Raw genomic sequence first — 20,820 nt, 5'->3', positions numbered from 1 at the left:
ATAAATATATAAATAAATAAAATAGATCACAGGGGGAGAAGGGGGTCGCTTGAATGTTGAAATGGGCAGGTGGGTTTTAAAGAACATCTGAAAAAAAGCCCTCCATGCACCGCCTTCTTAAATTACCCAAAAATCCTTAGTTTTACCTTAAAGTGAGGTAGATCCCCCATCAGCGTCTAACGCTTAACTTCAGTCTTTTACAGAATTTCTCCTTATTCTTCCTCCAAACCACAGAAGATCAGTGTGCAGCTGGACTGGGACGGGGGGCAAAGTGACATTCAGTGATGTCCTAACCGGCACCCACCTGCACACTATAAAGCAGTTTTACTGAGAGGAGGTTCCTATTTTACTACAATGAGTCTGTTTGTCCACTGAGGATCATAAAGATAGCAGAAAATGGTTGTCCACTGTTCTAAACGCTACCAAAGTGGTTTAAAGGCAAAGCTTTACACTACTATCATTAACAATAGAATAATACTTTTAATGTTGCCTTTAAATGCTAACTTTACTCTGTTGCATGTGAAATGTGCAATGCTGCACACGAGAGCCAGGTGATTAAAGTGTAAAAGTACTGTTACTGGAGCTGGAGAAAAAAAAAAGTTGGTTCTGTCCATCCTGCAAAAAGACAACTCAGAACTATGAGTCTCAAAGGATGTGTAAAAGAAAACACACACACACACACACACACACACACACACACACACGCACACACACACACACACATCAAAGAAAGAAGCTGCTGATGTTTTCAGAAAAATGGACTGGCCACCCCAGAGTCCAGGCATCAACATGGCTGAATGTGTTTGACATCATGTGAAAAGTGAAGATGCAACTTCTATGACTGAACTTTGGAGAAAAACCAAAAACAACCATACCTGCAGATTATATACATATATAGGGAGATGTGATGTCCAAGTTAGAGATTTTTGCCAAATATGTGCTTTGCGCTAAAAAAAAGGAACAAATTGACAGTTTTGACTGGTAATAAAACTAATGTGCAACCTTTGAATTTTCAACAGTACAGTATAAATGATATAAATTATGTTTTCTGCAACATTTTTCTAGTTTAGCATGTCGTATATTATCCCATAGCATCATGTAAAGCTCATCAAGCAGAGAAAATGGAGGAGATCTGTCTGGAGCAGAGACGCTCACACACCCAGAGGCAGACTGACCCAACACACACACACACACACACACACACACACACACACACACACACACACACACACACAAAACTGGATACTGTGGAGCTGAATGGAGCTCTGCTACCAACACCTGCATGATTATACAAGTGCTTTTAGGGCGGTTGGGCCACAGCCACTCATTCTGAAGATCTGAACTGCTTCACTGACCACAGAACAATCTGCTCCATGATGGGTCTAAAATCTCCACTGTAAAACTGCTATGTGCAAGTGCTAAGAGATCATCGCTGTTAATTTGCCTTTGATTTGCTTGTTAAGCTCAGGCTGTGCGTTGCTATTTCCATGTACATTGTGTAGACAAAACAGCTTCAAATGTTTCTTGACCTTGATTATGACCTTCAGCCTGTTTTTCATAGTTAAAAATGAACTTTGTAGGTTCTTGTTCAAAAGATAATTATATTTCTATTGAAAGGGACATCCTTGCTACTTAATGATGCTATTGTAGCAATTTCCATCCTGATTCATGTTTTTGGGATAACTTTTATATCCCATTCTATTACTTTTTGTAACGGGACAGCGGCGAAGGGGGCCCAAGTGCAGAACTGAAAAAACAGTGAGGACCAAGTAAATTTATGGGGCCAAAGCAGTGCATGTTTGGAAGGTTGTCATTGAGGTAACCCGAAGATCAAACAAAGGCTGAAGTAGAAAAGCAAAATAAAAGATAACAAAAATAACTTCCTCTGTAGTTTTGATGGGAAGTCAGACTTTGTGTCACTTGTTTGCTCTTAGTGAAGCAAATGCCTTTATATGGCTTGGAGCAGTTTGTAGCTCAAGCCTTCGTGTGGTTTTCTTTAGTTTGGGGGCAAATTCTTTTCTCAGCCCTCTTTTTTTTTCGTTTGTCTTCATGACACTAAGTACCGTACCAGTCACCCCTCTACAAAGATGTGACAAACACTACCGCTTGCCACGGCCTTAAGTAGTGGAGTCTGTTGTCCAAGTTGGACCTAATCAGCTCGTGGACTTCTGGGAATTGGAGTTCCCTGAAGTTTTGGCCCCTTGCACTGTCACCCTGGAGTTTGGACTACTCCCATAGTCCAAAATGACATGCAGTCAGGCCAATTGGACATGCTACATTGCCCCTAGGTGTGAGTGTGTGTGTGTGTGATTGTGTATGTCTATGTCTGCCCTAGGCTTAGAAAATGTGTGTGTGTGTGTGTGTGTGTGTGTGTGTGTGTGTGTGTGTGTGTGTGTGTGTGTGTGTGTGTGTGTGTGTGTGTGTGTGTGCGCTGTCACCCTCTGCTGGCAGCAGGCGGGCCGACTAGACCCTTACACTTTTAGAGGAGAAAAAAAACATTTAATGTGGAAGGTAAATGCATAATAATAATAACAATAACAATAATAATAATAACACAATAAAACAGATTCTATACTAAGCTGAGAAACCCAAATAAATAAATATGATCAGTTAGCTTGTAACATTAGGCTGAGCTGATTTCTCCTTTTATACATTATGCCAATTAACAGTTTCTCATGAACGCATAAACTGGGTAAAATTTGGGTATATATACACATATATTTAATACTGCGTCTCATTCACTGTACTGACCATATGTGTTGGTTTCTCTGTACACGTTTTAGAACAATAATCTCTCACATGTACAAGATTACACATAAATAAACAGAAGACAGTTTGGGAAAGTATGTCGTTTTCTGGAATCTCTATTAATGGTATTCCGATGAACCACAGTTTTTCATTGTATTGCGAGCGATGTGTTCGGCATCATTATGAAGGTTATGGTAAGCAATACACAGATTACAAAATGATGATGCGCTGCAGTCTGTGGAGGTCATGCTTGGTGGCTGAGCTGCCCCACGCTGTGGTGGACGTGGTGATGACAGAATCTATGATGGCTGTGTAGAACCGCACCATCAGCTCCTGGGGCAGGTTGAACTTCCTCAGCTGATGCAGGAAGCACATCCTCTGCTGGGCTCTCTTGGTGATGGAGCTCATGTTGTTGTCCCACTTCAGGTTCTTGGTGATTGCTGTGCTTTCAGGACTCCACTGCCATCACAGTTCTGTCCAGGATGGTGACTGCTGGCAGGGCTGGAGGGCTCTTCCTGAAGTCCACTGTCATCTCCACTTTTTTTGCTGTGTTCAGCACAAAGAACCACCTGATCTACCACCCGTCTGTAAGCAGACTCGTCACCACCTCAGATGAGAACAATGACTGTAGTGTCATCTGCATACTTCAAGATTTTGACGGAGGGATCCGTGGGGGTGCAGTCGTTCGTGTACAGTGAGAAGAGCAATGGTGAGAGGACACAACCCTGTTTGAGGTGAACTTTCCCAACCTCACCTGCTGCTCTCTGCCAGTGAAGACATTGGTCATCCACTGGCAAGTGGGGGTTGGCACGCCGAGTTGGAGCAGCTTGTTATGTAGCTGTCCTGCGTCCAGTTTTTTTGTATTTTCATTTATTGCATTTTATTTGATATTTATTTTATTTGATTCACACCATGTAAATGTCTGTCTGATACTGGGCACTGTGAGCTCCTGTAACCAAAACCAAGTTCCTTGTATGTGTACACATACCTGGCCAATAAAGCTTGATTCTGATTCTGACACACAGATTAACCCTGTTCCACTTTTACTGATACTTTCATGGGTAAGATCGTCAGGGGACACAGTTCACTCATATTATTGAAAAACGGTACAACTCTCTGAGTGAAAGTGTGTGTTATAGTGTGCAGATGTTTGTTGGTTAGAAGATCAGTGAAGGTCACTTTCCCCCTGTCCCAGTCCAGCTGCACTCTGACCGTCTGCAGCTTCTGTGTAGGTGTGAGGATGTGATCTGGCTGTTCAGGGCAGTGTACCAAATATGTATCACTGCTTTGATGGTAGTACATACTAAACATCAAACCCAGGAAAGAAAATCCTTTTCTCGGTGCAGAGTCTCTGATCACACCCAGTTCCCAGTTTTCACTGTCTCCAACCTGGATGTCCCAGCAGTGAATCCCTGAGTTAAACCCCTCAGAACCCAGAACACACCTGAACTTATCAAATCTCTCTGGATTATCTGGAAGTGATGGTTTCTTTTTTCTAAATTCCACAGTAGTAAGATCTTCAGATATGTAGAGGTCTGGATGTGCAGTGTTGGGGTCCAGAGTAACAGGGGCTGAGGAGAGAGAGAACGCAACATCATGTTCAGCGTTTTTCCACAGTACATCATTGGACTTCAAAATGAAACTAGAGAATTTCTTGCCGTAATGTAATTTCATATAGTTTGATGTGGGTGTAGTTAATTTAATTTGAAGCGAAACCTGTCAGGAATCTGAATGTGGATGAATATCCTGCTATCATTTTACCTTCATGTATGCATTATGTCCATCTCAGTTATTGTTATGAACGTATCTGTTGAGTGTGCTGCTGTGTAAAGTACAAAATACAGAGATACAAAGATTTGGCTTCATTGGATTCCTCCTGAAGTGTTCTTAGAAAGAGGAATTCCGTTAAAGGGGAAAGTTCCGGATTTAAGTTAGTCATTGCGGTAAAAGACATTCCAAGTGGTTTTATGTGGAATGATCCATTGTAGAAAAACACACTGACTCATAGTTTTTAAAAAGTGGTGGAGACAAGAAGCAAGGGCAGTGATGTCCACAACACGAATGTAGCACTTTTATTTACTGTCCAAAACCGCCAGTGAACCTAGCTTGTGTTCTAAGTTTTATATGTAACATTGATGATGGTCAAATTGCGGCAAACCTGAACCTACGTGTGTCTCTTCAGTAATGAAAGGATTAAAAATGTATGTTTAAGTCCAAAAGCATTTCAAACATATCAGAAAACAGTGTCACACACATCAAGACCTGTAAGCACTTCATGAAATAGCTTTCTGTGAGGCTTTTAATGCTTTAGATGTCCTACTGCTAACAGATTCTGGCTCGGTTAATTACTCTAGAATGGAGCATTTCACATCAAACTATTCTGAGGGACAAAAAAGTCCATAGAAGTCCTCTTTAACTTAGCAAGCCAAAAATGTGTGCAGATGAAACTTAGAAAGTGGTCATTCTTAAGCACATCGCTTTTGTTCCACTGACAGATTTTCACGATTTTATATAGAGTGAGAGTTTTAAAATGAAACGGTGCAGAATCTAAATCATACCTAGACCAAATGCGCTTGCGATGTTATTAAAAGCATTGCTATGATTATTCATGATATATATATAGTCAATTATCTATGATGATTTCCATAAGCGTCAGGTTTTACTCAGCATGTTGGGTGATGATGGCTCAGCTCAGGTTTTTTTTCAGTTTCAGACAGAATGTTCTTGACCTCGAAGCTACATCATATGATGTGGTTCGAGCCGGGCTCAGAAAGAAGGTTCCTGGGTAGTATTTGGGATTGGACTATCATTTGGGCCAGATTAAACCTCTGCTCTCAGTGACCAAGTCTGGTAATAAATACTGATTGTGCTGATTTCTGGCACCGTTATTTGTTCTCAGAGACAAAAGAGAAAGAGTTTTTTCTTTAAAACACATTTATATGTATGAATGCCAGACATCACTTTATTCTGAATTTGAAAAAGTAATGAAATGAATTAAAAGGAATGAATGAAATCTACTTCAGAACTTACTGTAATGGAGAATCTCCTGCATGTTCTCCCACACTCTGAACTTCAGGTTGGAAACATGTTTAGCAACATTGATGAGAGCTCCTGATGTCTTTTCTGGATCCTTTGTTGTGAGCTGAGCTCTGGAAATAGAAGAACGTGCAATTCACCACTGAATGAAGTTTGCATTCTCAGTTTTTCTGTTGCTCCTTTAAAATAGATACTTTTTACTACTACTGCTAGCATCACCACTACGGCTACCACCCTGCTTGTTATTATAATGAACCGTCTTTCTCATTTCTAAACTGTCACAAGCTTGCCAGAAATCATTTTCAAAAACATTTTATTTATTTTTATTTATAAACCACATGCAGCACATAGCATATAATCCATCTGAAGAACTGGTTCCCCATGCAAAGAGTCCTTTAAACATGAAATGGTTCTATATAGAGCTAAAGGATGTAAACAGAACCATTCATGTACTAAAGAACCCTTGAAGAACCATCATTTTTAAGTTTGAACTACATGTTTACACACATCCTAAAGTCTTGATTTACTAGCAATACATTCATTTTCTAATACAGCATGTTGGAGAATAAACAAAAATGAGTGATGTGACTTTTACTTACAGTTTTTCTGTGTACATGAAATTCTGAAAGGAGAAATAAAGAAAACATTGAACTCAAGCCGCTTTCCAAGCGCATTTCAGAACAAAAACTGAAATGAATTGATTTCTCAAAATGAGAGGGAGTGGTGTCTTTAAAGTATCAGTGCCCTTTTTTATGAGCCTTAATTGCTTAATATGTAGCTCTGCAAAAACTGAACATAAACTTTAAACTGTCCCTGACGGGCAGGTAGAGTCTGTAAGTTAAAATGTATTACTGATGTATTCTAGAACCTATAGCAGTTTCATTGAGGTATTTCTCTCATTATTCTCAGTGAACATCACATTGCTCATGTGTTTTTGTTCATAACCATAAAATTGACATTAGTAAGCTTTTCATATCGCTGCTGTCAGAACAAAATGTTGTATGTCCATTTTGTTGTTCTTCAGCTTTTGACGTGTAGTGGGGAGCGAGGAGGCAGACGCACATGCTGAGATAAGCGAGATTTATTAAGGGCAAATCCAGGGTCATAGTCGTAACAGTCCAGGTTCAGAGATCCAACACGGATTCATGAGGGGACCGACATGACAGACACCAGAATCCAAGAAGCAGACCAGTACAAAGACTACAACTACAACACAACCAAAATACATCAAACAAAGACCAGCACTAGACTAATGAAAACACAGGGCTTAAATACAAGAGGGCTAACGAGGGTTCACAAGACACAGGTGGAAACACAGGTGAGAATATTCAGGGGAGCAGTCACCAAAAACAAGGGGCCGGACTAGGAAACCAAAACAAATGCACATAGAAGATCAAAACACATGGACAGGACTGGGAGGGGCCAATTGTGACAACATGGCTTGAAAGTGCCTGATGGCCTTTACATTGGCTGTATATTTCATGATGAATGGACCAAATGACCCGGCCCAAAATGACTTAGAAAAAAGTCTGGTTCCATTGACTTACATTAAAAGTAAATTATGTTTTTTCCTTCTCCTGTAAAGTTACGATTCTGGAGATAAGAGGTTTTGTTCCAATAGCAGCAATATACTGATTCCAGAAGTGTCCCCACAAAGTGCTTCAATTCCTGCCCTTTCCTGAAACAAACTCCTGACTGTGATAATTTGGTTTGCTGACATTTGTTTGATGTTGACAGTTCAAAGACCTCCAAGTAAAAAGTTGGAACACCAACACAACTCTTGTCAAACAATATAAACTGAAAGAAATTGTATCTTAACATTTTATTTATGTGCTGCCACTTAACATATTTAAATCAAGAGCCTTTTTTCAGTACAGACTTTATTGTGTTTGTGTGAATGAAACAGAAAGAGCTTTTCTTACCTGTAAGAACAGAACGTCCTCAGCCTCCATCTCCTTCTCTATGTTCCTGATTGTGTCTGAAAGAGCTGATATTTCTCCATTCATCTCCTCAATCTTCCTCCTCATCATCTGACTCTTCTGCTTCACTTCCTTCTTCAGTGCAGCTATACTTGCTGCTTCTTCATCTCTTAGAAACTGGTGAAGCTTCTCAAACTCCTCCTTTATCTGCGTCTCTGTGTGCTGGGCCTGCGTCTGGAATGAGAGACGATTAGGAAACACAAACTCTAACAGATGATCTACAAGCGTTTACCACCTACAGGAGAAGTGGACCCTCATCAGAAACATGACCTCAGCAACATGTTTCACAGTTCAAGATGATGTTTCACCTTAATGTGGGCGGCTGTTTGGTCATAGTCTCGTTTAGCTTCCTCTAAGACTCTCAGATTCTTCTGTAGAGGCTCCAAAGCAGACTTGAGTTTATTCTGAAAAGAAATAACAGTTTAGGTGTATGTAGTCTCTCTCTATTTTAAAATGTTTGAACTTATAGTGGGTGGTATGGGCACCAATTTACACAGTATAATGTATTTAGAATTGAATGCAACAGTTAAAGCACCCCAAATGTATATCTGTGTTCATTCCATATATATCACTGTGCATTCAATATATATATATCAACGTTCATTCTATATATATATCAACATTCATTCCATATATATCAACATTCATTCTATATATATATATATATCAGTGTTCATTCCATATATATCAATGTTCATTAAATATTTCCTGTTTGGCTTGCACAAAAGCACATAAGGTTTATTAACTCATAGTATAGAAGACATTTTCTAAGGAATAATGTAGTCTATAATTAAGTCTATAGAGTCTATAATGCATGATAAAAGTAAGTGTAGGACTACTAAGTGATTTTCTGTTTATACTCTTCACACTATTACTTGTGTAGTCTCTGTGCCAGTACCAGTGTACGTTGTTGTATATTTGTAAGACAGCAGGACAGTTTTATATTTTTGGCTGTTTCTGTAAGACCCATGTCTCTCAGTGAATATGGTTCGTCTCTCCTTTTCATATTTGTTTATTTGCCTCAACCCAAGTTTGAGGGCTAATTGGCTTTTTCTAATATAAATGTAATTTAATAGTAATTTGATATCTTATGACATATAGCAAGTAAGTTTCTATGCCAGTGTATTGAAGTTTTGTATTGCAGTAACAGGTAATTTATTTAACAAATTATTTATTTATTTATTTATTAGCATTTTTAAAATTAATTAATTTTTGAATTTATGTTTTGAGAAATAGGTTCAAGGACCTCCTCAGCTTGAGACTTTCACAAAGAAGGTTTTGCTTCTTCTGGATAACACCACTACCCTTGTGCCACGGCGAGCAAATAAGGCCTGGTTGTTTGATGATGGCCATGTGAAATCTGTGGTAGAATTTAACACTGAATGGGGTGAGTCACAAGTGATGTCCACAATTCAGAGGGCTTTTATGCCACAGGTCGATGGCTGTAGTTGAGTGTGTAAAAGGTTAACCTACTTAGACCATAAGAAAAAACTCCCTGCTAGCCAAATATGTATTTCATCAACTTTAATATGTTTCATTAATCTACCTGTGCAGTTTGCAGTTGCTTATGAGTTGCCACAGCAGACTATACTGTTGAATATCAGTAGATGACATTGTTGGTAAGAGACGTAAAGGCCTAGTTTTAACAGCAACAGCTAGTTTAGAAAGAAAAAGCACAGGAACAGGAAATACATTCAGCAGGAAAAGGAAATAGGAATGGTAAGCAGGTCCCATTCCATATAAAGAGTCTGCAGTTTATTATTAAATTACCTCAAACTGACACTCGTTGGGTATTTTATATATACATAGGTATGTAAAGTTTGGGTGTCCCTGGTAAAATTACATATATTGTCCATTTTCTAATTTATGATATATATATATATTTATTTATATCAATGTTCATTCTATATATATTGGTGTTCATTCCATATATATCAACATTCATTCCATATATATCAATGTTCATTAAATATTTCCTGTTTGGCTTGCCATATAAAACATATAATAATATATATTATTATTTATTTTTTAAAGATATTTTTTTTGGGCCTTGTTAAGTTTCCTTTACTTTTGTCTTATGTTTCTATCAATTTTGATGGGTTGAAAAAATAAATCAAATACTTTTTAAATCGCTGATTGGCATGTTTACTTTTATCAGGTATTAAGTAGAAATTCCTCTTGGTTCTGTTCTGGCATGTGACCGGGCAGTCTCACTTCCTCTTTGTTGTGCCTTACCCCAGGAGATGCAACACCAGTATAAAGTTACGCCAAAGTTCCTACCTTAGAACTGGATTTGGTATACTGGAGGAACTGGCATACCAACAGTTATTAATCTGAACCATATAGATGTGAGGGTCTCACAGAGGGAAAAGAATGACGGCTTTACTGTCTGTCCAAAAATGATGGCCTTTTCATTAATGGCAAAGGCTCTCGACATATTAATAATTTATAAAATCTCTATAGCTCACTCTTATGCTTGCCCTTTGCTCTGAAAGCCACCCACTGAAAGACTTTGCCCTCAGTAAAACATAACAGGGCAATCTGACACTCAAAAAAAGCAGGTGAGACAGTTTAGAGTGTTCATAAACAAATACTGGAGCACATATCATACCTTAAGGTCATATACAGCTTCATCAACTGGACAGCAGCGGTGATTTTCATGAGAGTTTGATAGATGACACACCACACACACAGGCTGCTGATCATCCAGACAGAAGAGTTTGAGTTTCTCACTGTGCAGAGTGCAGAGCACCTCAGTCTCTGCTGAAGGTGAAGCTGAAGTTGAAGCTAAGGCTGTCTGGTTCTGGTTCTGGTTCTGGCTCTCTAGAAAAGCCTCACACACATTCTTCAGGGCGAGGTTCCGGGGAGGGTTCGCTTTGAAGAACTTTTTCCTACAAACTGGACATTCTCGAGATCCTTTAGATTTCCAGAACTTCTTTAGGCAGGCTTTACACACACTGTGGCTGCACAACAGAACAACAGGATCCCTGAAGATGTCACAGCACACACAGCATATGAGATCGTCCTCTAGTGTGCTTGTAGATGCCATTTTGGTCTCGTCTTCGTCTTCTAAGGGCTTCTTCTGCTGTCCTTTAGGTCCTTTAGCAAGACTGTAAACAGCAGAGTCATGACAGGGTTGGTATCGGCGTCTCACAGGCAGGGCAAGGCGGACTGAGGGCTGGTCTGCAGTGACAGTGCAGATTTCAGTTTCGTTCCGGAAGCAGGCTGTGTGGAGGAGGAGGAGGAGAAGGAGAAGGAGGAGAAGGAGGGGGAGAAGGAGGGGCTTTGGAAACGGAAAATCTGAGCATGCGCAGAACTCTAACTTGCATCCACTAAACGTTCTTGATACACAAAACCAGACCAGACCAGACTATTTTTCCTTTATGTAAAAATAAAACCAAAAAAAAAGAAAAAACTCTTTACAAAGAGATCTTATAACATTTCTGGACATAATAAATAAAAACAAGAAAAGAATATTTTCACTATTTGCAATTTCTTTTATATTTGACTTTCTTATAGTTCAGTTAATCTGCTAATACTAATTCAGTGATTGTATTAATAGCATACTTTACTATCTGAATAACACTGAATGTTGTAGGACATTATGTATTGGTATACATCAGATATTATAAAGATATTATATTCATACACATTTTATTATTAAAGTCTTTTCATAAAAAAAAAAAGTTCTATATTTTACTTGGTAACCAAACAGGTGATCTGAAACGAATATGAACTATCTATTTTAACCTTTTACATGGCCAGGTCCTGCTGCCGGGCCCAAAGTACACATTAACTCAAGAACAGCTCAACCAGTTTAGATCAGAGTCTCTGTAGTTAGTGAATAATAAGCCTTAGTATGTACTTAGCCTGTGAAGCTCATCATTTCTGTAAGTACAGCATGATGGCTTCTGCAGTCCAAAGCTTTTGGTATCTATATGGGGAATTAAATGTGGAGTCTAACGCATGTGGCTTCAGCACAGGCCTTACAGAACATACATACAGATTTTAAACTGATCTCACTATATCCTCGCCCAAAGAGCCCAGACAAACATGGAGCAATCCAACTATACTTCAAATTCTGCTTTTTGTTAGAGTGTGTTAGATTGTATCACATTATGTACAGTCCATGTGTAGCGAGTCACTCTAGTTTAATATGGCAGGTGTGATGTCTCATGCTGAGTGTCACACTAGCGTGGTCTAGAGAGGACAGTCTAGAGTGTGGTCAGCACTTCAGGGAACCTCTAAGCAGACAACGAGGCAAAACCTGGAAAAGACAGTCTGGTGAGATTCAGTGACAATGCCAATGAGAGAAGGCCAAATGATGGTGCCAGCACGGGAAGGCTTGATAGAGAAGCAGGCATGTTAAGGCTTAAGGCCAGAGATTGCATGGCAAGGCAAAACGAAGAAGGCGGCACATCAAGGCTCAAGGCTGCGAGGCAGTATGGGAAGGCATAACTGTGGTGCCTGCAAGAGGGAGGCCAGTGAAAGCAAGACCATGAAAAGCTTGGTGGGCCAACATTACAGAGAGAGAGGACAATGTGCTGGCTGGCACCGAAACCCTGGGCAGGTGGGTAAACAGTAGCTGATCAGGAGGTTCACTGGCAACTGCAGGCTATAAGTTGAATTCACAAACCGCTTATCGCATCATGCTTCTCATCACAAGCTCACCGAAATCTCCACTGTGATCAGGTGTGCACACACCAAGAGAGGCATATCAAAGTGTGCGGCCCCAGGTGAGCACCCAGCAGTGAGTGAGGACCACAACTGTCCACACACCCAGGGATTTGCCTCAAACTGGGAGGTTGCTCAGATGGTCGACCTTTAAACGAGGGACTAAGGTAGTGACCTGAGATCGGCTCTTGCTGCCTTTGGGAGGGTCATGAGGTGTGACCACGCAGACAAACATGCACATAGGCTCGTGGTAGGTGTACAGCCTTCTGAAAAGGGACCCAGTGTTGTTCATGTCATGGGTTTTTTGTGTTGAGAGTCGTGTTGAGGTCATCTGTGTTTCGTGTGGAATGTTTGTGTGTGCCTTCCTGCCCTGGAGTTTAATAAACAGCACCCCCCCACCACCACTCCCCCACCCGTCTCCTTTGTGTCTTACTCTACATAATAACAATAAACATTTAACTGGAAGAAACATTAATGTCTACAGTGCTTGCTTTTTGTGTCGCAAGAACAGTCAGTAGACAAATATGACAATTATGTACACCTCCCTTTCCAGAGCTCCGCCTCCACTACAGTGTCTCTGGAAGAAACACAAGCTTTCATTATGCGGATTCTTGTTCATTCTATCACACCTTACTTAAGTGACACTGATAAATACTCTAAGCTAACAGCTCTGATTTTTTACCGTCATTCTGAAGGCATCTGAAGACCACAGTGTGTGATTCTCAGCATTGCTGCTGAGGTCAGTACAGTAATCCAGAAACTGAAAGTAACACCCGGAGAAGCCATTAGAAGAAGAGACCAGCAGCTGCTGAAGAAAATGACATCTACAATCTCTCTACAAGAGAAGGATCTTTTATGCTGTGTTTGCTGTGAAATCTTCAGGGATCCTGTTCTACTGTCGTGCACCCACAGTGTGTGTAAAACCTGTCTGCAGAAGTTCTGGGAAAGTAAAGGGTTTCGAGAATGTCCAGTTTGCAGAAGAAGATCCTCAAGAGAAGTACCTCCACTTAACCGGATACTGAAGAACCTTTGTGATTCTTTTCTAGAGAGCAGGAGTCAGAGATCTTCAGCAGGGTCTGAGGGGCTATGCATTCTTCACAATGAGGAACTCAAACTCTTCTGTCTGGATGACCAACAGCATGTATGTGTGGTGTGTCAGACTTCAAAGACACATCAAAATCACCACTTCTGTCCAACAGATGAAGCTGTGACTAGCCTCAAGGTAGGCAACTTTATTTATTTATTTTTTAAATTATCCATCCATACTTGCCAAGCTGTGAAGTCCAGTTCTGTTTTCTGTGAGTACCAGATTTTCCTGTTTAAGCATGTTGGACAGGTTAGTCACTGGGTGTGTTGCCAGAGCAAAGGGCACACATTCCTTAATAAGTGTCAATCAGAGAGTCATCAAAAAGATCAAATTAGGATAATGGCCTGCTTTGTATTCACTTTGTGAGCAGACATAAAATATTTGTTCCTCGTAGCCAAACATATAGAAACCTAAGCCTACATCAAAAGGCCAAACCACATTCAAACACTGCAAAGACGTAGAATGCTTTCAGCTAAACTATTGCTTAATTGCAGGATAAACTCCAGTCTGCTTTGGAGAATCTTCGGCAGAATCTGAAAGTCTTAGAGGAATCTAAACGAGACTATGACCAAACAGCCGCCCACATTAAGGTGAAACATCATCTTCAACTGTGAAACAAGTTGCTGAGGTCATGTTTCTGATGAGGGTCCACTTCTCCTGTAGGTGGTAAACGCTTGTAGATCATCTGTTAAGAGTTTGTGTTTCCTCATCGTCTCTCATTCCAGACGCAGGCCCAGCACACAGAGAGGCAGATAAAGGAAGAGTTTGAGAAGCTTCACCAGATTCTAAGAGATGAAGAAGCAGCAAGGATAGCTGCACTGAAGGAGGAAGAGGAGCAGAAGAGTCAGATGATGAGGAGGAAGATTGAGGAGATGAATGGAGAAATATCAGCTCTTTCAGACACAATCAGGAACATAGAGAAGGAGATGGAGGCTGAGGACGTTCTGTTCTTACAGGTGAGACTTACTTTACTCTCTCTCTGTTAATGGAGATCACCATTATAAAGATCTTTTATTGTACCCAATAATCCAACAACTGATTTTGTCCTCTTTTATGTGTGCAATGATAACGATATATCTATAGCTATGTAACTATCACACTGTTCTTTCAGAACATCAAATCCACAATGACACAGTGAGTTAATGTCTTTATTCCATTATGCAATTAGACGTTAGCATTAACAGTTTTGGTGGTGGTGATGGTCACAAAAATAGGAGAATCTAAAATGACTGTCTAATTGTTGCCTTGAAGGGACTGTGGTGTTTTTTTTTCTTTTTTTCTAAAAATCTGGTGAGCACCAGATTCAATTATCTGAGCATAAGATACAATGCAGTGATCACCTGATATTACCAAAAAAAGTACCACATCTATGTCTTGTGCTCAGCTGATAGTATCTAGTGCTCACCTAACAGCATTGGGCGCTCAGTACATAGTATTTAGTGCCTACCTGATAGGATTGGGTGCTTACTTGATAGTATCAGGTGCTCAACATATAGTACCTGGTGCCAACCAGATTTTTACCTACAATACTTTATGTATATAAATATATATATATTCAGTTTCTTCATATTTCAATATGTTCAGACTTCAGCTCACACAAAAGGATCCAGTGTCCACTGAAGGAGCTCTGATCAATGTTGCTAAACACCTTTCTAACCTGAAGTTCAGAGTGTGGGAGAAGATGCTGGAGCTTCTCCAGTACAGTAAGTTCTGATTCTCTTTTCCATTTATCTCAGAAATCATCTAATACTGATTTAAATTTACTTAAAAGGAATTGTTTAGGATGAACACTGTACTCCTATATGCTGTTGATTCACTAATTCATTTTAGTTTCTTTTTAATTTTAATTTTTTTGTATTCAAACAACCGAATATGTTAAGTACTAGTTTGACTGTTTGCATCATTCAATCCCTTTCTAAATGTTTTTAACTATAGTAAAAGAAAATATTACTGAGAACCATGATGTATCATTGTGTTCTCTCTCCTCAGCCCCTGTTACTCTGGACCCCAACACTGCACATCCAATCCTCCACCTGTCTGATGATCTCACTGCTGTAGAATTCAGAAATGAGGAGTCATCACTGCCTGATAACCCAGAGAGATTTGACAGCTCTGTGTGTGTTCTGGGTTCTGAGGGTTTTAACTATGAGAAGCACTGCTGGGATGTTGAGGTTGGGGACAGTGATCACTGGGAGCTGGGTGTGATTTCAGAATCTGCGTCAAGAAAGGGAGACTCTTTCTGTGGTTCAGTGTGGAAACTGTGTAAAAGTAATAATAAATACTGGATATGCAGCCCAGGACAGCCTGACCTCTCCCTCAAACCTAAAGAGAGTGTCCAGTGGGTCAGAGTGCAGCTGGACTGGAACAGGGGGAAAGTCAAATTCTCTGATCTACTATCAAGTGCACATCTGCACACTATAACAGGCACTTTCACTGAGAAAGTTTTGCCGTTTTTCTGTAATGGATCTGTTTGTCCTCTAAGGATCTTATCAGTGAAGACGTCGGTATCAGTGGAAAAGTGAAGTTGTTAAATTAGCAATGCAATAATAGGAACAGATACTCATTAATAAGTAACATGTGGTGAGGTAAGAAAAACTGTGTTAAAATGAAGTTTAAATGTGTCACATATGACAGTTATTCACATCTCAAGAAGCTGTGAAGAAAACTGGCACATCTCCCATTCATACACTCCCTATTGGAAACTACAAGAAATAGCTTCAAACCCACTACTACTACTGGTATGTGTGTGTTTTTAAGTGAACTTCTCACTTGAAATTCCAGTGTAAGTGTTGTTTATTCTCAGTTTTGTAGGTGTGGAGACGAAAGCTCTGTAGACACTATCTGGATTTAAACATGAACAACTTTATTTCAAATTAACAAGATAGTGTCAAAGCCCTGTGAGAGTCCTGAAGGCCGAATGTGTCCAAGTTGTGTCCAAGTTGCCTCAGCTTTTAGGCTGAATGTACGCACATACATAACACACATACATACATTTACATAAGGAAACATCTGGAAAAGCTTAGGAATATGTTTTGTGATTTTAGTCCATTTGTCTGGATTTATAGGATATCCAACTACAGCTCAACCTGCCAAGCACAACACGAATAACAAGACATAAAACTCGAAACACGAGCTCATCAGATGCGTAAGCCTCGGATGTGATTTCTCGTGTTGCTGAGCTACAGAGACTGTTGTTGAAAGACACAGGCGATGAGCAAAACTATGATTGTACTTTGTTTTCAGATGTACAGAAGCACATTTTTTGCCAGCTCTTCTCCGCTGCGACATCACTCGATCCAAGGTTACTAATGTAGGGCTGCATAGGTAATGTACTTTAGCATTAAATGTTAAGGTACAAAACATTCATTTACACTAACAAGTACTTAACTTAATTTTAACAAGTAATCAACTTAATTGTAAGTAGGCTACTCAATATGGTATCAGAACTCAATATTGGCAAGTGTCACGCTTCCAGGTTCTCCTCCCTTGCCTAGTACGCTCCAGGACTCCATTTCCCATGAGTCCAATCCCAATGATGTCACCTTCTCCTCCAGTCACACGCATCTGCCTCATTCTCAGTCACCTGAATTCTGAAGTGATTCACCGGTGCCTGTTTGGTCTCAGAGCTTAAATAGCTGCTGGTTTGGTTTCCTCTTTGCGAGGTACTGCCCTTCACTGGATTACTGAGCAGTTTTCTACTGTTGTCTCAACTTGTGTTTTGAACCCTTTGCCTGTATTTTGGATTTTGCTCTTTTGTCTTTGCCCTTTTGCTCTGGTTGCCTGTATGTTTAGTCTTCTCTGGTTTTAGACTCTTGTTTGGTTTTTGGATTCTGATTTTGGATTTGCCCTGTCTTTCTATCTGACACCTGTCTTCTATCTTTCTATCTGACACCTCTCTCAATAAACAGACTTTTGTTTTTAAGATCTGTGAGCATCTACTTGTGATTCTGCAGCGTTACAGCAAGTACTAAAATTATGTAATAATACTCAGACTGAATAAACTGGTATCAATGCATCATTCCATACTGTTAAATAATACTTACCTCTGAGGCCTGTTTTTATGAAGGCCTATGAGGCCTGTTTTCATGAAGGCCTGTGAGGCCTGTTTTTAAGAATACCTATGAGTCCTGTTTTTATGAAGGCCTATGAGGCCTGTTTTTATGAAGGACTATGAGGCCTGTTTTTATGGAGGACAATGAGGCCTGTTCTTATGAAGGCCTATGTGGCCTGTTTTTATGAAGGCCTATGAGGCCTGTTTTTATGGAGGACAATGAGGCCTGTTTTTATGAAGACCTCTGAAGCTTGTTTTTATGAAGGCCTATGAGGCCTGTTTTTATGGAGGCCTATGAGGCCTGTTTTTATGAAGGCCTATGTGGCCTGTTTTTATGAAGACCTCTGAGGCCTGTTTTTATGAAGGCCTATAAGGCCTGTTTTTATGAAGGACTCTGAGGCCTGTTTTTATGAAGGCCTATGAGGCCTGTTTTTATGAAGGCCTATAAGGCCTGTTTTTATGAAGGCCTATGAGGCCTGTTTTTATGAAGGCCTATGAGGCCTGTTTTTATGAAGGCCTATAAGGCCTGTTTTTATGAAGGCCTATGAGGCCTGTTTTTATGAAGGCCAATGAGGCCTGTTTTTATGGAGACCTATAAGGCTTGTTTTTATGAAAGCCTATGAGGCCTGTTTATATGAAGGCCTATGAGGCCTGTTTATATGAAGGCCTATGAGGCCTGTTTTTATGAAGGCCAATGAGGCCTGTTTTCATGAAGGACTTTGAGGCCTGTTTTTATGAAGGCCTATAAGGCCCGTTTTTATGAAGGACTATGAGGCCCGTTTTTATGAAGACCTATGAGGCCTTCATATGAGGGGATCGAAAGTTATGGGCATCCAATGTTGGTTTTCTGCCTCGCCGCTTACTTGCAGAGATTTCTCCAGATTCTCTGAATCTTTTGATGATATTATGGACTGTAGAGGAACGTTGTTCTTAAACTGTTGGACTATTTGCTCACGAAGTTGTTCACAAAGTGGTGAACCTCGCCCCATCCTTGCTGGTGAATGACTGAACCTTTCAGGGATGCTCTCTTTATACCCAATCATGACACTCACCTGTGGAATGTTCCAAACAGATGTTTTTTGAGAATTCCTCAACTTTCCCAGTCTTTTGTTGCCCCTGTCCCAACTTCTTTGGAACGTGTTGCAGGCATCAAATTCAAAATGAGTGAATATTTGCAAAAAACAAAGTTTATCCATTTGAATATTAAATGTCTTTGTAGTGTATTCAATTGAATATAGGTTGAAAAGGATTTGCAAATCATTGTATTCTGTTTTTATTTATGTTTTACACAACGTCCCAACTTCATTGGAATTGGGGTTGTACACTATATACTATCCACAATAGAGAGTATTTACTTTTTTTTGACAGCCATCCCATAACACCCAATTTTATTTTATGTATCAGGATATCCAGTAGAGAATTAATATGACTGACACTGAAATCTGACGATTTACTTCTTTTCTCAAGATATCTTTCCAGACCTTGATATTTTTTACTGTCCTGAAATAGATAATAGATAAAACAATATAATCAGTGTTTAATGCGATTTGTCCTTTGTCCTTTCGACAAAGATGCAATCTTGTGATAACCTAAGATATCTTCTGTCTTCTTTGATTTCTACAAGTTGTAAAATTACTGATAAAAGTTACTACTACGATACATTACTATTTGTATTACTAACTATTTGGTAATAAAATGGCAACAAATAATAATTACCTGAAAAATATTATAACTATTACAGTAAAAGTGTATAATACAATCAGCAATCAGCCATTCTATCCACACTAGCCACAGCCAGTTATAGCCACACCATGACTGCATTTCTTCACTAGAGATGGTGATGAAGGACCTGACATTTCCTCAGATAACACTTTATGAACACCCAAATGATCAGTGTAGAAGTATTGTGTAGAAGAATAATACTCTTCCAGGTGCTACTTTCATTACCAAGCATGACTGCATCACCTATATAAGATGTTTCGTTAACACATGTGAAGCTGGGTGTTTAGTTTTGTGAACTCCTCAAATAAGGAAATTGCTTAATATCTTGTCTGTCTGATACATCTTTCCCCCCCTTGCTCCCTGCCATCATCAACCTGCTCGATCTATCTCTATGCACTGCAATTTCAGTAGGAGAAATTAAAAACATTAAATTGTCTTTGTAATATTTTTGTTAAAAAAGGTAAAAACCAGTGCCTTTTCTTTTTATTTGCATTCCAATGCTTTCCCAACTTTGGCAACCCACTATGTACTGTAAAATGTAATTGCCATCCATGCAGTAACTCTCCTCAAGTGCTCTGGCTGAAAGGGACTTTCACTTCTTTATATGGTTCAGTCTCGGCTGTGTTACACTGTCCCCCATTTTAATCTGAAATTAGCTCAGTTGTTACCCTATCATTTGTATTCAGGTCTGCATGCTGCTCAAATTCCACAAAGTGTGTTTATTCAGTGAAGTTCATATCTCCAGTTTTATCTGCATGACTGTTAATCTAACAGTTACTGTCTATATACCTTTAGTTATCTGTCATCTTGTACTTATATACCTTCCATCCATCCATCCATCCATCCATCCATCCATTATCTTCCATTTCTCTGGGGTTCCGGTCGCAGGGGCAGCATCCTAAGCAATGAGGCCCAGACCTCCCTTTCCCTAGGCACTTCCACTAGCTCCCCGGGGGGATTCCGAGGCGCTCCCAGACCAGCTGGGCAATATTGTCATGTCAGCATGTCCTGGGTCTTCCAGGGGTCTCCTCCTGGTTGGACTTGCCTGTGACACCTCCCGATGAGGCATCCAGGAGGCATCCTAACCAGATGCCTGAACCACCTCAGCTGGCTCCTCTCGACGTGGAGTCCCTCCCGGATGATCGAACTTCCCACGCTATCTCTAAGGGAGAGTCCAGACACCCTGCGGAGGAAACTATTTCGGCCGCTTGTATTCGCGATCTCGTTCTTTCGGTCATTACCCAAAGCTCATGACCATAGGTGAGGGTGGGAATGTAGATCGACCGGTAAATCGAGAGCCTTACCTTATGGCTCAGCTCTTTCTTTGCCACAACAGATTGGAAAAGAGCCCGCATCACTGCTGACCCAGCACCAATCCGCCTGTCAATCTCCCGCTCCCTTTTACCATCACTCGTGAACAAGACCCCAAGATACTTAAACTCCTCCAGTTGAGGCAAGAGCTTATCCCTGACCCAGAGAGGGCTCTCCACCCTTTTCCGCCTGAGAACCATGGCCTCGGATGT

The 20,820-nt window shown here is 40.2% G+C and overlaps 2 protein-coding genes across 2 annotated transcripts; one reads left to right on the top strand and one right to left on the bottom strand.

Annotated features, from left to right (window-relative positions):
- Window positions 1-2,492: 2,492 nt before the first annotated feature.
- On the bottom strand, window positions 2,493-10,998 carry LOC108410469 (tripartite motif-containing protein 35-like). The gene is made up of 6 exons (XM_017681555.2): window positions 10,375-10,998; window positions 8,072-8,167; window positions 7,707-7,937; window positions 6,384-6,406; window positions 5,779-5,897; window positions 2,493-4,319 (listed from the first exon to the last, which is right to left on the bottom strand). Exons 1-6 carry the CDS (start codon window positions 10,810-10,812, stop codon window positions 3,775-3,777), a joined length of 1,452 nt encoding a protein of 483 aa, XP_017537044.2. The 5' UTR covers window positions 10,813-10,998; the 3' UTR covers window positions 2,493-3,774.
- A 2,052-nt stretch (window positions 10,999-13,050) lies between these two features.
- On the top strand, window positions 13,051-17,448 carry LOC108410472 (tripartite motif-containing protein 35-like). The gene is made up of 6 exons (XM_017681558.2): window positions 13,051-13,659; window positions 14,019-14,114; window positions 14,250-14,480; window positions 14,636-14,658; window positions 15,109-15,227; window positions 15,514-17,448. The coding sequence occupies exons 1-6, from the start codon at window positions 13,255-13,257 to the stop codon at window positions 16,044-16,046; spliced, it is 1,407 nt and encodes a 468-aa protein (XP_017537047.2). The 5' UTR covers window positions 13,051-13,254; the 3' UTR covers window positions 16,047-17,448.
- The last annotated feature ends 3,372 nt before the right edge of the window (window positions 17,449-20,820 follow it).

The sequence above is a fragment of the Pygocentrus nattereri genome, chromosome 9, assembly GCF_015220715.1.
Source record: "Pygocentrus nattereri isolate fPygNat1 chromosome 9, fPygNat1.pri, whole genome shotgun sequence".
Taxonomy (NCBI): Eukaryota; Metazoa; Chordata; class Actinopteri; order Characiformes; family Serrasalmidae; genus Pygocentrus; species Pygocentrus nattereri.
Note: the sequence above shows the minus strand (reverse complement) of the source record. Positions and strands in the feature narration are given on the sequence as shown.